At 53.7% G+C, this 15,737-nt stretch overlaps 2 protein-coding genes across 2 annotated transcripts in view; one reads left to right on the plus strand and one right to left on the minus strand.

Annotated features, from left to right (window-relative positions):
• Chlsn (cholesin) overlaps window positions 1–15,737 on the minus strand; it is a 109,083-nt gene that overhangs the window by 70,348 nt on the left and 22,998 nt on the right. The window lies entirely within an intron of this gene.
• Window positions 1,148–5,950, plus strand: Gper1 (G protein-coupled estrogen receptor 1). Its single transcript, XM_006991105.4, has 3 exons — window positions 1,148–1,405; window positions 1,721–1,926; window positions 3,562–5,950. Exon 3 carries the CDS (start codon window positions 3,806–3,808, stop codon window positions 4,931–4,933), a length of 1,128 nt encoding a protein of 375 aa, XP_006991167.1. The 5' UTR covers window positions 1,148–1,405; window positions 1,721–1,926; window positions 3,562–3,805; the 3' UTR covers window positions 4,934–5,950.

Genomic DNA, 15,737 nt, shown 5'->3' on the forward strand with positions numbered 1-15,737 from the left:
CAGTAGCTGCTTCTTCCTGTTACTCAGTCTCCCTTTTGGGGGGCAGCGTGTGCTGGTTTCATCTGTCCCCAGCCAGCAGAAACATGCTAAAAACACACATGCCCATTCTATGTGCTCAACCTCACAGCTTCCCAACAATCAAGAAGATACCAGGACAAAAACATGGGGGCTGCACTGAGGAGGGAGAGGCGGAACCCTGGGTCTCTGGCGAGCTAACCTAGCTGACTGGTGAGTCCCAGGCCAATGAGAGACCCTGCCTCAAAAGCCAAGGCGGACAGAACCTGAGGAATCCTAACTGAGGTTCTCCAGCCTCCACATGCACACACATGCATATGAACATACGTGAACATGCACACACACTCAGATACAAAGAAAGTACAAGTGAGATCAATTCACTCTAAATTCTTATGAATACCAGATAACTTGACTGAACAGCTCAGGTCAGGGCCACCTAATAAGGTCTGATCATGAAGTGAAGCTCTCTCTTCCATGCTTGTCTCCACCTCAGGGCTACAATGCCAATACTATACTATATATACACCCCTATACTCTGGCTGAAACCCCAACAACCAGAAGGAGGGATGCTTCTGGAATGGCAATGAGTCACAGGCCCACTCGGCCCCCAGGGCCTGGGTCCCCTCAACTTGGGCTGTACAAGGCCTAAAACTGGAAACAGAGAAGAGAGGTGGTCCACTGACCCCTGGGCAGAGGGACATTAGACCCAGCTAACATTAGAGCAGAAATCCCACCTGGATTCCTAATTTCTGATCAGAATACTTGCTACCTGTGGGCTGCATTTCCTGCTGCAAGCATCCCCAAGAAAATCATACCTTACATTTGCTGCGTTCCTGGCGACCTACTAAAGGTGACTGAGAAAACCCAGGGATCAGTCTTAGAAGCCAGCACCACTCCAAGTAAGCAAGGGTATCATCACTTGCTTCTACAAACGAGTAGAGGTTTCATACCTAAAAGGTAAACAATATTATAATCCCTCCACACTTCAAATGAATGTGTCCGTGGGTGAACAGCAGCAGTCACCCTGGAAACTTCCATAAAATGTGTGTCCAGCAGGACTGTTTACACTGCCTACATACGGGAGAAAAAAAAAAAACCAAAAAACAGCCAGCAAAAAAATGGTTAATGCTGGCCTTAAAAAGGAGGCTGGCCAGAGCCCAGTGAGTGTGCTTGGGAAGTCTATAAAGGAGGCGCTGTGCCAAGGGGGCCAGACGCTGCGGGACAGCCACAGGCATCGTGAGCCCGCTCCCTTCCAGACAGGTCTTTCTTTTCCTCTCCTGCTGTATCCCTGCTGAGTGCCATCCCCGAGGTGCTGCAAGTGCAGGGCAATCCCCTGTGGGCAAGCTCCGGGCACTCCTCCAGCTGACAGTCCGGTGACACGGTGGCACAGGTAAGATTTGGGCTCGTGCCCCAGGTTCCAGGTCTGCGTCTGGCTGGGCACTTCTGGCCGTGCTGTGCTGGGAATGGTGGGGCAGGCATGCACCCCTCAGCCTCCAGGGACAGCATGCTAGGTGTGTCCGAGGCAGGGGCTCTGCCCAAGTGCAGGCTACAGCGTGTCCATCTAGAGCGCCACATTCGTGTCCCGGCTACGCCCTGTAATACCACGTTGCTGCCGCGCTTTGCCTGCCAAGGGAACCCCGGGGGCTTGGCAGTTCAGGGACGGGGGTCTTGTAAGCCTGGAAAAAACCTGGCCTTGTTTCCCCAGATCTGGACACACAAGAGAAAAATCAAAAGGACACCAGTGCTGATCTTTAGGCCAACAGAGCAGCAGTTTGGATCAAGGACAGAACCGAGGGTGTTGTCTCTCCCACACTCCACCAGAATGGTTGATCCGCTCTAGGGCTCTGCTCTCCTTAAGCTGCTGGAGTTGTGGCCGAACTTGAGTTTCCACATTCACAGGTTGCAGTCTAGGTGAGTACTTTCAAATTTTGAACTTTCGTTCATTTGTTTTGAGGCAGCGTCTCACTATGCAGCCCTAACTGGCCTGAAACTCACTACATAGACCAGGCTGGCCTCAAACTTACAGAGATCCACCTGCCTCTGATTCCTTTGTGCTGGATTTAAGTATGCACTACCAGGCCCAGCTGTCTTGTTAAATCTGAGAAGAAATAAAGGGAATCCTTCCATACTGTAGTTGAACTCAGAAAAGTGGCTTCCGTGGCTCAGATGGCCACTACCTGGGAAAGACGGTTGCCACCCACACCCACATTTCCAGGACAGAATGTGGCCATGGCAGTGAGCTGCCCCTCCTTTTTTCTCTTATTTTACTGAAGCGTATTTTGGGAGAGAAAAGCCAATAAACCTCTGGCTTGCCCTTGCTTCACCTCAAAACCAAATGCAACCCCCTCAAGAAAGGCAACGGAGATGCGTTTTCAGGAGCCAACCCGTTCACTCTGTCATCCTACCCGGTGTGCCACTGACTGAGTGAGGAAGCCAGGACAGCAGCCGCCCGGGGCGGTGTGGCCACTGAGTAACATCTCCGGCTTCTACCCACTGGGCACCCAGGGTCTCCAGACACTGCCAGTGCTGCTGAGAACTGCCTGGGTCACACCATAGAAAACCCTGGGGCACAGAGTCATACAAGCTAGGAAACATTCCCAGCCACATCCCCACAAATGGACTCAGCTTCCAGGATACGGCATCTAAAATGTTATATTTCACAGTAATTGGTGAAAAGGACAAAATGTTCTCCTTCCTTCGCTTCTTTCTTCTGTATGCCTTGAGAGGGCGTCTCGGGTTATACTGTCCAGAATAGTCTCAAACTCCTGGGCTCAAGGGAACCTTCTACCTCAACCTCTGGAGCAGCTGGGAAGATGAGGAGTCATTCTCAACCATTTAGTGAACATGAGAACAGCCTGGACTACATGAGACCCTGCCTCCAAAACAAGCAGTGTGTGTGTGTGTGTGTGTGTGTGTGTGTGATGCTGAAGATGGACCCTAATGTGTGCCAGGTAAATGCTTTACGACTGAGCTACCCCCCCAGCCCTCAAATGACAGTTTTTCTTCTTGACTCTCTCTCATTCTGTATTGGGGGCAGGTGTTTGTTCCTGGTACCCACACTCATTACTGCCACTAGGAAAAGAGCGAAGCGTTCTTACCACTTTACTAAGAGAAAAGTCAGCTCCCGTTGTGCCGGCTTCTTGGACTACCTTTGAGAAAGACTGGTTTTTTCCCTTCCCATGTCACATTTCTTTCCAACAGCTGCTGAAGTTAATGAGACTTCCTGTCTCGACAAACAGTAGTTTTCCTCAAATTCCCACACGACACATTCACGTTATTTCATGAGCCAGCAATCTGACGGGTCCCACTGCATCTCCCATGACTCACAGACTGTCGCCAGCTCAACCCACCAACTGTGGACACCCTTAGGGGACAGAAAGGGACACTTCCACATCCATCTCTTCTGTTCCAGCTCAAGGGCACCCATCTCTCCAAGATGGCGAAAGCCAGAGTCCAGGCAGGCTCTTAACGCTCATGCACTACCCCTGGCTCCCTCAGGATCCCCAGGATTCCAGATGCTTAATCTTGGCCTGTCTGCCTCCACAGGTGCCCAGAGAGTGAGCAGGCGGCAGGCAGCAGGTGTGGCTGCCCAGCACCCGCCCAGACATCAGACACCCTGTCCGCCCTTCTGGTTTGCTGAGACTAACAGGCTCCCGGGACGATTTTTCCTGCTTTACAAATGCCTGGCTCACTTCCAAGAGAACCACCTTTCTTTGTGAAGATGGAGCAGTCGCTTAAAACAGACTTCTGTGACCCTTTCAGCAAGTCCTGAAAGCTGCCGAGGGAAGCCATGGATGCGACTACTCCAGCCCACACTGTTGGCATGGAGATCTACCTAGGCCCCATGTGGCCGGCCCCTTCCAACAGCACCTCCCTGACCCTCAACTTGTCCCTCCCGCTGCAGGAAGACACCCCGGGGAACCTCACTGGGGACCTCTCCGAGCACCAGCAGTACGTGATCGCCCTCTTTCTCTCCTGCCTCTACACCATCTTCCTCTTTCCCATCGGCTTCGTGGGCAACATCCTGATCCTGGTGGTGAACATCAGCTTCCGGGAGAAGATGACCATCCCGGACCTGTACTTCATCAACCTGGCGGCTGCCGACCTCATCCTGGTGGCCGACTCGCTCATCGAGGTGTTCAACCTGGACGAGCAGTACTACGACATCGCGGTGCTCTGCACCTTCATGTCCCTCTTCCTGCAGATCAACATGTACAGCAGCGTCTTCTTCCTCACCTGGATGAGCTTCGACAGGTACCTGGCGCTGGCCAAGGCCATGCGCTGCAGTCTCTTCCGCACCAAGCACCACGCTCGGCTCAGCTGCGGCCTCATCTGGATGGCCTCGGTGTCTGCCACGCTGGTGCCCTTCACGGCCGTGCACCTGCGGCACACTGAAGAGGCCTGCTTCTGCTTTGCCGACGTCAGAGAGGTGCAGTGGCTGGAGGTCACGCTGGGCTTCATTGTGCCCTTCGCCATCATTGGCCTCTGCTACTCCCTCATCGTGCGGGCCCTCGTCCGGGCCCACAGGCACCGTGGCCTGCGCCCACGCCGGCAGAAAGCCCTGAGGATGATCTTCGCCGTGGTCCTCGTCTTCTTCATCTGCTGGCTGCCGGAGAACGTGTTCATCAGCGTCCACCTCCTGCAATGGACACAAGCAGGGGACACGCCCTGCAAGCAGTCTTTCCGCCATGCTTACCCCTTGACGGGCCACATCGTCAACCTTGCAGCCTTCTCCAACAGCTGCCTGAACCCCCTCATCTACAGCTTCCTTGGAGAGACCTTCAGGGACAAGCTCAGGCTGTACGTGGAGCAGAAGACCAGCCTGCCCGCTCTGAACCGCTTCTGCCATGCCACGCTCAAGGCAGTCATCCCCGACAGCACAGAGCAGTCCGATGTCAAGTTCAGCAGTGCTGTGTGAGAGGGACCTCCCAGAGGGAGGAGGACAGGGGTAGGGGGCAGGCTGGTGTTCAGGGCAGCACACACCCAGCACAGGTGGTGGGTGAACTGAGCCAGGCCAGATTCTCAAAGCCCAGTGGCTTGGGGAACACCACACTGCTGGGTCATCTCTGGGGCTGCTGGGATCTTTGCTGACTATCCAGCTCACGGATGCGGCAATCCAGATTCAAGGGTCCAGGGCAGCAGGGCAGGTGACATTGACCGCTCTACTCAAAGGGCACCATACAACCTGCAGCTTGGTTTTCTCTCCATACCCTATGTCCCCAGAAGATGATTCTGCTGTTGACAAGTGACCGTCAAAAGGATAGGCCACCCTATGGAGCATCATAGTTACATTTCTGCTACATGAATGCTACCTGGGTGGAGGAGTCTAGAGACAGAATGTATGTACCAGACCCAAACGGGCTACGTTTCCTCTGCTTGTGATGTCTAACTGACCATGCACACACCGTCCATGGCAGCAAAAGCTAAGGACACTGGAGCCTTCTTCCTGCCTTCCAGAGGCTGCAGGGTCACCCCAGCTGCCACTCATAACTCCTGAGTGACCACCGTGTCTGAGCTGAGAAAGGCCCTTTAACCAAATGCCTGCCTGCTCCGAGATGCTCACCTCTCACAATGCTTGTTTACAAAGGTGTGTGCTCTTATGTGAAGGTAAAGGAGGCTGTGGGTGCTAGCTACTGTGCAGGTCAGTGGGATGCCACCACGAGACCCCCCGTGGCTCAAGGCCTTGCTTCTACGAAACAACACTGGGAACAGTGAGGTGTGAACGGCTCTCATTAAAATGTAAAAGGCAAGAAGAGAACCAAGGGTTGGTGTGTTCATTCAGTGTCTGAATAAAGTGTAGGCATATGGCGATTCTTCTTTGCTTTGTGGTTCTTGGAATGGAGGGGGAGGGCACAGGTGAGGACGGGACGATGAGAAACTCCCCAGTACACCGCTTCCTTGCCAAGGTAACTATGCCCACAGCTCCACACACCTGTGTGCCACTCTGAGGACCCCCCACCCCCGCCGTGCCCCAAAGGCAGTCTGGCACGGTATGGACCACGTGCTGTGTGGCAGCAAGTAGGTCTTTCTTGTTACTTAGGTTGACAGCCACACTTTGCCCCATTTAGGGTCTGCACAGGACGGCCATCTATCCCCTAGGAGACTCTGGACGGGGAGACGTGCAGGGCTGGGAGTCACGGAGCATGCCTACGGCCAGTAGGGAGGAGCCCTGGTCATGTATCACAGGACAGGCTGCTTCATGCTCAATCTCCGCCCCCTGACCACCCACCTGGGCAGTTACCCACGTTAAGAGACCCACTGCTCGGACTGAGGGCCCTGGGGTCTCTGGACACATGGAGGAGCTGGGGCAAGGCCCTAGGGGCACATACAAGGTAACATGTAGACAACAGAAATGATCCATTTTGTCTCTAAAGAATATACTATTTTCCATTCAAACCTATGACCCTGCTCTTTTATTCTGATGATAACAAAGTGTATTTATAGATAAGCTTAAGTGAAAAGTACATGATATCTAAGTTATTAAGTTAAATATTAAAGATATTTAAATCTTTATCTTTCCAGATATTTAAGAACAAGATCTAGCTGGGCGGCGTTAGCGCACGCCTTTAATCCCAATACTCAGGAGGCAGAGGCAGGTGGATCTCCAAGTTCGAGGCCAGCCTGGTCTACAGAGCGAGTTCCAGGACAGCCAGACTGTTACACAGAGAAACCCTGTCTCAAATCAAAAAACAACCCACACAGGACACAGATGCCCTCTGCCTCGGTGTTCTGTCAGACACAGCCTGTGCGGGCTGGCAGGGCTGCCAGCCTGGAGCACCTGCATCCCCTGCTTACAAGTCTTCAAGAACAAGAGCATCTGTCCCCAAATGTCACCTGAGTCCCACGCAGGGCGGGCTTTCCACCTGGGCAGGACATGGGACACCTCCTCCAGATTGCTGTCCATAAACCAACAGGTGAAGAACCACCATGGAGGTGGGTAGGTGTGTGGTTCTGTCTTCTACAACTCAGATAGAAGCCCTTCCCTCTACCCCGGCCAAGCCTACAAAGGGGTGCAAAGCTCATGCAGCCCTTGCATAATTAAGAGGGGTAAATCCTAAGACACTTTTGTCAGCAACCTCTGAGCCCCAGGCGAAGTGACCAGCCCTCATGGTGCTCCTCCTGACAGACAGTGGAGGCCGAGGAGTGTGACCACAAACCCTGCAGGGTAGCAAGCATCACTCACTGTAAATGCCTGATTCCAGGTGCTCCTTTTGACCTCAGTGATGGTGACAGGAGAAGACCCTCCATTCCAAGTCACAGAAAAGTCAGGGCTGGCCCTCAACTCTTCAAATTTGCCTACGTGGGAGGCATCTGATGGCTGTCCTCGGGCCAGTGTGGTCCACAGAAACCCCAAATATGCCAAGACTTTCCACTCTGGCTAGGGAGGCAGCCAAGGCATCAGAAAGAGAACAGCCCTGAGGACCACACCCCCATCCATATTACAGAGAGAAAACACTAGATGCTTATAGTTTGTGAACACTCAAAGCCACGGACAATAAAGGATGGGGCCAGGAACAGACCTCAGCCTCCAACACCCACACTGCCTTTTCCACAGCACATGGCAGCTCTGCAGCCTGGATAGGGGAGAACATGGGCAGCCAGAGCCAGGGTACCCATAGGGCAGCCAGGGTCACCCTTTCCTGGGCTACACTCCCAGGGCCAATAGTCGGAACTGCCCAAAGTCCCAGAACACTTCTCAAGAGACAGTACTCCTTCCTCCTAGCAAGCCACCCTCAGGTCAGCGGCACCTCTTCAGTCCTTGGACAGTAGCAAAGCGGTCCACTGGGACCACTGTAGCCCCGAGGCCACACAGGACAGGTCCATTCCTTGCTACAGACAACTGTAGCCCCTTGAGGCGATGCCACCTCCTAGCTGGGCTCCTGACCCCGGTCTTCCACAAGCTGAGCTGTGGCAGGCTGGAGCCAGACAGGGTGGGAACACAGCTCCTGCCTCCTCTCTGCCTCAAAGCACACTTCTCCATCCGCAAACACAAGGCAGACCACTCTGGGGATGGGTGCGGTGGTGGATGACAGATGTATATCCCCAAGTCCCGGGGCAGGGTGAGTCGAGACAGAAGGCTGGACTTAGGGGGACAGGCCAGGCCAGAAGTGGCTGGCCCTGCAGGGACCCTGTACAGCCCATCTGACCCCCCTCAAGAGTGTGTCCGGGAGCTGAGCTGAGGCTAACACAATTATTCTTGGCAGAAACACCACAAGATAAAATCAAGGCGTTTTAATTGCACTGCTGTTTCCTGGTAGCCTGGCTCACTCCTGCGTACAAATGTAGTTCAGACCCTAGGAAGAGCAGAGGCAGCCACCATGGGCATGGAAAACCTGGTTAGCCCTGGAAACCATTCCATCACCTCAGAGCTTAATAACGAGCCCTCTCCCGCACTCCAGCTCAGCCGCCCTTCCGGGCCCCGGCGAACAAGACCTCAGGTACAATTAATTATCTTCTCCCTGCTTCGGTGGGACAGAGAGGCCAGCCACCTGGCTGCCCAGGAGAGGCAAGCAGTTTCAAACACACAAAGGATAATCAGCAAGCCTGACGGCATTGCCTTTTGGGGGTTCTTTCCCCAAAGGGCTTAGGCAGTGGCTCCGGGTGGAGGCTCTTGTGCCGCTGAAGTCCTGAACGTGTACCACAAGCAACCCTGGGAGCAGCCTCTCCTGTCTCCTTCATAAACATGTGTACAATTCAGTTCTCGGTGTCTCTGATTCACTGATGCTTTTTAAAAGTGTGTGGGGGGTGTATTTAGAGGGATGGGGGCAGGGAGTGGAGAGTTGCACTTGCCTGTGTGTGTGCACACATGTGGAGGTCAGAGGTCAACCTAGGATGTCTTCCCCTTTAGCACTCAGTAATAAAAATCCTTCCGTTTTGAGACAAGGTCTCTCACTGAGTCTGAAACTTACTGTCTGGCCAGTGACCCCAGGGATCTGCCCGAACACACATGTGTACACACACACACACACACACACACACACACACACACACAGCCAGCCAGCGCAGGAGTTACAGGAACATACCACCATGCCTGGGTTGTGGAGATCCAAACTCAGATCCTCTCCAGCCTCACTAACTTTTTTTTTCCGGGGGTGGGGGGGGTGGGGGGGGGTGTTTCGAGACAGGGTTTCTCTGTGTAGCCTTGGAGCCTAAGGGCGTGTGCCACTACTGCCCAGCGACTAATACTTTTTTTTGTTTTAACGTATTGTGTGTGTAGATGAGAGAGTAACTTCTCAGAGTCGGTTCTCTCGGGGTCCTGAGGATCAAGCTCAGGCCGCTGACTTGGTGCTGAGCTCCTGGACCCACAGAGCCATCTTGCTTTTAATGTGAGAATGATCTAATACGGTCAGAATGGTTCTGCCTCTGAACAGCTTCCTGGGTCCTCAAACTGAAGTGTCCAGTGCTGGGGCTAGAGAGATGGCTGGCTGTGCAGAATGCATGCTGCTCTTGCAGGACCCAGGTTCGGTTCCCAGCACCCACAGGTAGCTCACAAACATCCGTAACTCCAGGTCCGGGGGAGCTGATGCCCTCGTCTGACCTCTGTGGGCACCAGCGGCATGCAGGCAAACCACTCATACACATACAGTACAATAAATCGAAAACTAAGTGTCTCCAGCTCAGTTGGCTGAGTGCTGTCTAGCACTCATGAGGCCCTGGGTTAGATCCCCAGCCAAGCATAAGCTGGGCACTGTGGTATTGCGTTAATCCCAGCACTTGGAAAGTGAAGGCAGGAAGATCACAGGTTTGAGACTTGCCTGGGCTACACAGTGAGAGTGTCTGTCAAAAACAAACCCAAACCCAACTGGTTCAGTATTTTCACTGCAAATTCTAATTATTACAGAGCCACATACAGTACTTGAACTTTGAGTTCTGAGAAGTATTCGGGATCAAATCATCTTCCGGAGACTACAGGTGAACTGCCTTAGGGCTCCTTACCTATCACAGTGGAAAACAGCTGCCCTTGCCCCTCCCCATCATCCTCCGAGAGGCCGCCACAGAGCTCTCTCGAAAAATTCAGCACTAACACTGCTATACTTTGCACTGGATTTAGCTGAGAGATAAAAAATGATTTCTGTGTATAGGGCAGAATTTTAAATTCAAGGATTTTTCTTTTAAAAACAAATCTCTTCAGTTGGAGAGACGGTTCCGTGGGTAAAGGTACTTACCCTCTAAGCCTGACAACCTGAGTTCGATTCCCCAAAACACACATGGTGGAAAAAGAGCCACCCCCTGGAAAGCTGTTCCTCTGGCCTCCATATTTGCACTGTGACATGTGTGCACATACACACACACACACAATAAATGGTAAGTATTAAAACCTCACTAACATAAATGCCTTTAGCCCTAGTGGGAGGGTGGGGAACAGACCCCAAGCATACCCAAGGAGGCTGTCTTCTACAGTAGCAGGATAAACCCTGGAACCACTCTGCTGTGCTGTGTCCAGCTGAGCACACTGGGCTCCACCTGCTCAGAGTCTGGGACCAAAGGAGGACGGCAGCCTGGCAGGGTCGGGTGGGAGCGTCTGGAACGTGTGGTCCTCGGTGAGAAGGGCCCTGAGAGGACAGGGTCACATCCAGGACAGAGGAGATGGCCTAAGGAACATCCCATGGGCAAAACTGGGATGCTCTGAGCATCAGCGTAATTAAGAGGAGTCAACAGTTACAGGCAGTTATAGACTGTTAAAGGCAACCAGGACTCCACTCCAGCAATAACTAGATAAATATAACTTACATAATAAGTACAATGTAATAAGATGCCGAGTTATGAGCCAGAGCATGGGGTTGTAGCCTATGCGAAGAGCTGGCCAGCGGAGGAGCGGACCTGGAGTAAGACCAGTCCCTCAGCAGCCTTCCCCAAGGGTTCATTCATGTGGCCACAAGCACCCAGCTATGAACCGTGAGTATCCTGGCTGGTTTTGTGTGTAAACTGTGTAAGCCAAATAAACCCTTTCCTCCCCAACTTGCCTTTTGGTCAAGGTGTTTCGTTGCAGCAAAAGTGAGGCACCTGCAAAGCCCAGCTTATCGGAGCAGGACCTCCCACAGGGCAGACGGGACAAGTACCTCCCGTGGGGTTACACCGGCCTCACCAAGAGGAGGGAGTCTAGACACTCAGGGGGGCAGGAATACAACCCCCGCGCTAATCAGGAGCAAACATCAGAAAACCCGAAGTGACAAGGAGCCAGTGCACGCCACACATGTCAAGGTAAAGAGACAAGGGCTGAGCGACTGCTCCAGGCTCAAGGGAAAGGGGTATGGAATGCAATTTAAGAGTCCCTAGCCGCTCGGTGGTCGTGCATACCCTTCATCCCAGTACTTGGGAGGCACAGGCAGATCTCTGAGTTCAAGGCCAGCCTGGTCTACAGAGTGAGTTCCAGGACAGCCAAGACTACACAGAGAAACCCTGTCTCAAAAAACCTAAAAAAAAGAAAGAAGGAAGGAAGGAAGGAAGGAAGGAAGGAAGGAAGGAAGGAAGGAAGGAAGGAAGGAAGGAAGGAAGGAAGGAAGGAAGGAAGGAGAAGAAAAAAAGAAAAGAAAAGATCCCTAGCAAAAACAACAAGATAAAAGAGCGAGCCGTGGAGACCCAGGCGGGATGGACTGCAACCCGGAATCTGCAAAGGCTGTTACTGGGGGAGGTTTAAGGTTGTGCACCAATGCCCACGTTCCTGAGGCTGCCAAGTGTGCCGTATGACGTGCCTACTGTCTGCACCCTCAGCACCCATGGAGACAGTCAAAGGTAAAGAGCAGTCTAGGGCTGGGGAGAAAGCTCAGTGGGTAAAAAGGCTGCTGCCTAAGACCTGAGTTCAAATCCCCGCACTCATGTAAAAAGCCAAGCATTAGTCATGTCTTACCCAGGGCCGGTGGGGGAAGGGGCAGAGGGGCAGGGGCAGGACAGGACCAGAAGGGGAGGGGACGCCTTGGCCAGTGAGTGGCTCTAGGCTGGACTCTGCTTTGTGGATTCGTCCTTCTCTGAAGAGCCATCCCACCCTCTGCTCGGCTCCACTACTCCTTCCCCAGCGAGGGGAGACAGAACCCCCCCCCCCCCCCCCCCGGCATGCTCACACTTGCCATTAGCAGCTGCAAAGTGTGTTCTGAAAGAGGGCAGGTTTAAGCCATCTGGAATCCTCGACGCGTCCTCCCGCATTTACTGGGAAGCTCCTAATTAAAGTTTTCTCTTCTCACTTACTGCCTGGTAATTCCAGCTTTATTTTCTCTTTCACAGTGGGAAACTAATTATCCAGGGTGCCTTTCCATAGGCTTTTCAATTAAAAACGGGGGAAAAGCCTCCGTAAAATTAAAGTGGAACATGGGCAGTCATTCTCTGTATTCACTCACAGAGGTGAAGGCCAGTTCTCTGTCCTGGGGGAAGGGGGGGGCTGGGTCTATAGGGAGCCGGGACACCTGAGCACACTGGCCCAGCAGCCCAGCAGCCCAAGGCTGCCTGACAGTCGCAGCGGCAAGGAAACACCGGCCGGTCACACCACTCAGCAAGGCTGACACTTCCACGGGGACGGTATACTCGGAACACCGAGGGGGAAAGACGCATCGATCAACCACTGAGAGCATGGTCAGCAGCCCTGGGAATGGCCAAGAACAAGAGGAGATGGACAACTCACCCTGGGGTGCGGTCACACTTGGGAATACCAGCTTTTTGTCTCAGACCAGAGAAGGGCAGACCTTTGTGCTCTCTGGCTTCACCCTTCATCCAAGCAGGCCAGGAGGGGGCCGCACGGGAGGCTGAGGCAGGAGGACTGCACGTCTGAGGCCAACCTGGGCTACATTGCAAGACCTATCTCAAAAACACCAAGGATGTGGGGGCCGGGGAGATGGCTCAGTTGATGAAGTTTTTGCTTCGCAAGCACAAGGTCCCGAGTTCAAGCCCCAGGACCCACTTAAAAAGCCAGGAATGGTGGCCTACATCTGTAATCCCAGCACTGGAAAAGCGGAAGACAAAAATGATGAGGAAAATGCAGGGGGTCATCTGGAAACTCCATCACACCCCAAGTCCCCCTCACTCTGGGAAGACATTTCTAAGGCCTCTTGCTCACAGGCACAGACTGATAGCCTAGAGGAGAGAGCTGGGGGTTGGCATGCCCTCTGGGAATGAGTCCTGGGCAGAAGGTTCAGGAGCGCTGAGAAGTGACAGCTAACGGCTGGGCAGAGCTGGAAGCCCCCTCCCCCCCCCCCCCCTGCCCCAGGAAGCCAGGGCAACTTGCTTGGAGCAGAGGCCCAAAGGCTCCCTCTCCCAGTTTCCAGGGCTGCTCAAGCTGCACATACACGGAGGTGGGGTGCGGGTGCTCATTCACACACTGCAGCTCAGTATTCCCACACGTCCGACCTGGTGGTATCAGGAAGACGTCATCTGCTGGGGCTAATCTGCCCGCTGCCATTGTGCAGTGGGTGGGGGCCCCTTTGAAAGCCACAGGAACACAGAACAAAAAAGGCACCCAAACCTATCTGTGTCCTACCCTGGGGTGGGATCAACCTGAAACTTATCACAACAAATCAGCTGTGGGTTCTGGAGCAGTCCCAGCAGTATGCCCGGGGAGCTGGCTCCACTGAGAACTAATGTGTCTCAAGAGAGAAGGCATAATAAAGTGGCAGTGAAAGCCAGCTCCTCCTCCTCTCTCCCCTGCAGCCTGGGCCTCCTCCCCGACCTCCCACACGGGACCCGTCTTCCCCTCGCAGCCTTGGCATCTTGACAGTGTGGAGGAAACATGTGCTAGGACGATCCCAGCCCAGAGCCTGCACGGAGCCACTTCAGGGAGCACCATCCAAGGATGCACAGGCCACTTGTCCTCCAGGCTCCAGCTGCTCCTCCCAGCAGCAACAGGAACTGAAGTTATGGCCGTGGTCCCCATGGGTATGTCCGGCTACCCCAGGGAAGTGACGGCAAAGGAAAGCAGTGGACGCCGCGTGCACAGGATGTTCAGGCTTTAGGAACCCAGAATCCCTCGCTACCACAGAAACAGCACCCTTCAGAAATGGAGAGAGGGACAGAGGCTGCGTCCCTCCCATGCCAAGCAATGGCTGAAGCTGGCTGAATCCACAACCACCAGCCTGAGACTCTGTCTCGTGGAAACACCTCTCCAGGAGGTGACAAGCCAGGAAGTACCCTTGGTTCAAGCATGGCAGCCTCTGACCAGTAGGTGGGCAGCACACACACAAACTCCTTACAGGCACAGAACCCATCCAGGCTGATTTCCAAAAGCAAGCTGGAAGCAGTGAAGGTGGGGTGCAGGTGTCCACACCACATTCCTGGCGCTGCCGACCCAAGTACAGGTGTAAGTAGGGCCCCACCACCTCTCTCCAGCCTCCTAACAACATGTGTGCATGACTATGCACACACATGCAGTGCACATGTATAGCCAGACACTTAACGGAACACAGAGACCTTTGTTTGGCATGGACACACAGGCACAAACCTATACACATGCACTCAGGCGCACACACACAAAAACATACAGGCAGACATGCAAGGCCCATGATGAAGTGCTATTCACACACAGGAGATGGTTAAGGAGCCTGGCCAACCTCGGCGTTGTCAAGGCAACGGCACATCCTGCACTCCGCTGCTGCAGCAACATGAACTCACACAACCCCAGTTTTGGGAACAGTAGAGGGGGTGTGAGATCCTCCCAACAGCTCCTGCCAGCCCCAGCCTGAGAGTACACTCTTCGAGATCCCTGCTCCCATATGGGCTGCACCCGGCCACCTGGAGTTTCTAACAGAATGCAACCAAAGGGACAGAACCTCTTCTCTACGAGCGACTTGTGGCTTGTCCCGGACCCTTCCTGCTCCCTCTTTGGCATTTCCTTCTGGAAAGGCCGAAGGTGGCAAGGAGGGGGCCTAATGCCCTTGAGGACCAGGACCCTTTGAAGGCCACTTTGATGGCCCGCAGTGACTTGGTACTACGCCGTAGTGCTAGCCCCCTCCACAGGCTTACCTAGCAGACATAGAGGGCCCCACGAGGAAACATCCCTGTGTGCCGTGTGGCAGGACACACACACAACAAGAGTGTGCACGCGGCACTGCTGGAAACCGCCCGACTCAAAAGGAACAGAATGGCAGGCGGGATGAACGACCCAGAGCTGCACACAGCAGCAAGACTAAGCTTTGGAAAGCGTAATAGACGTTCACATACAACCGCAGCCAGGCTGTGCTGTTTACACGCCCTCCCAGAGGCAATGCAAGGGATGGCCCTGGTCAGACGGTAGCTCTGTCCTGGCTGGGCTGGCTTCACGAAAGGGGTACTTCTTTCTTCCTGTGTATTTTGTAGTGGGCGTGGGGGTCCACCCTAAGGTGATACTGTCACCACAGGAGCACAGAACCGAAGCCTCCAGCCAAGCGCCCAGCAGCTTGTCCCCAAACACCAACAAACACGGGGCTCCCCGCTTCCCCCCCACAATGGGCAGACAACTCCCCTTTCTTACAGAACACCTAAGAACACGAGGGTTTACGCCTCGCCTTATTGCATCTTGTGATGCCATGTTTGGTTGGTATCACTGGAAGTTCTGCTCTTTTCTGAAAGGAAGCAGAGGAGCAATAGATCTGGGGAAGGGGGAGGTGGGGGAGGGGCTGTGGGGAGGGGAGAGAGGGGACACTATAGTTGGGATGTACTATATGAGAGATAAATTTAAAAATAAAATAAGCACTAAAAAGTTCAAAACCAAAGACATGCAACAGAGAACTGGGGGGTGGCACAGACAGCAAAGCCACTGCCAG

This window comes from Peromyscus maniculatus, chromosome 23 (assembly GCF_049852395.1).
Source record: "Peromyscus maniculatus bairdii isolate BWxNUB_F1_BW_parent chromosome 23, HU_Pman_BW_mat_3.1, whole genome shotgun sequence".
NCBI classification, from domain to species: Eukaryota; Metazoa; Chordata; class Mammalia; order Rodentia; family Cricetidae; genus Peromyscus; species Peromyscus maniculatus.

Coding starts and splice junctions, on each gene's coding strand:
- Gper1 (XM_006991105.4), top strand. CDS start 3,806: ATGGATGCGACTACTCCAGCCCACACTGTTGGCATGGAGATCTACCTA.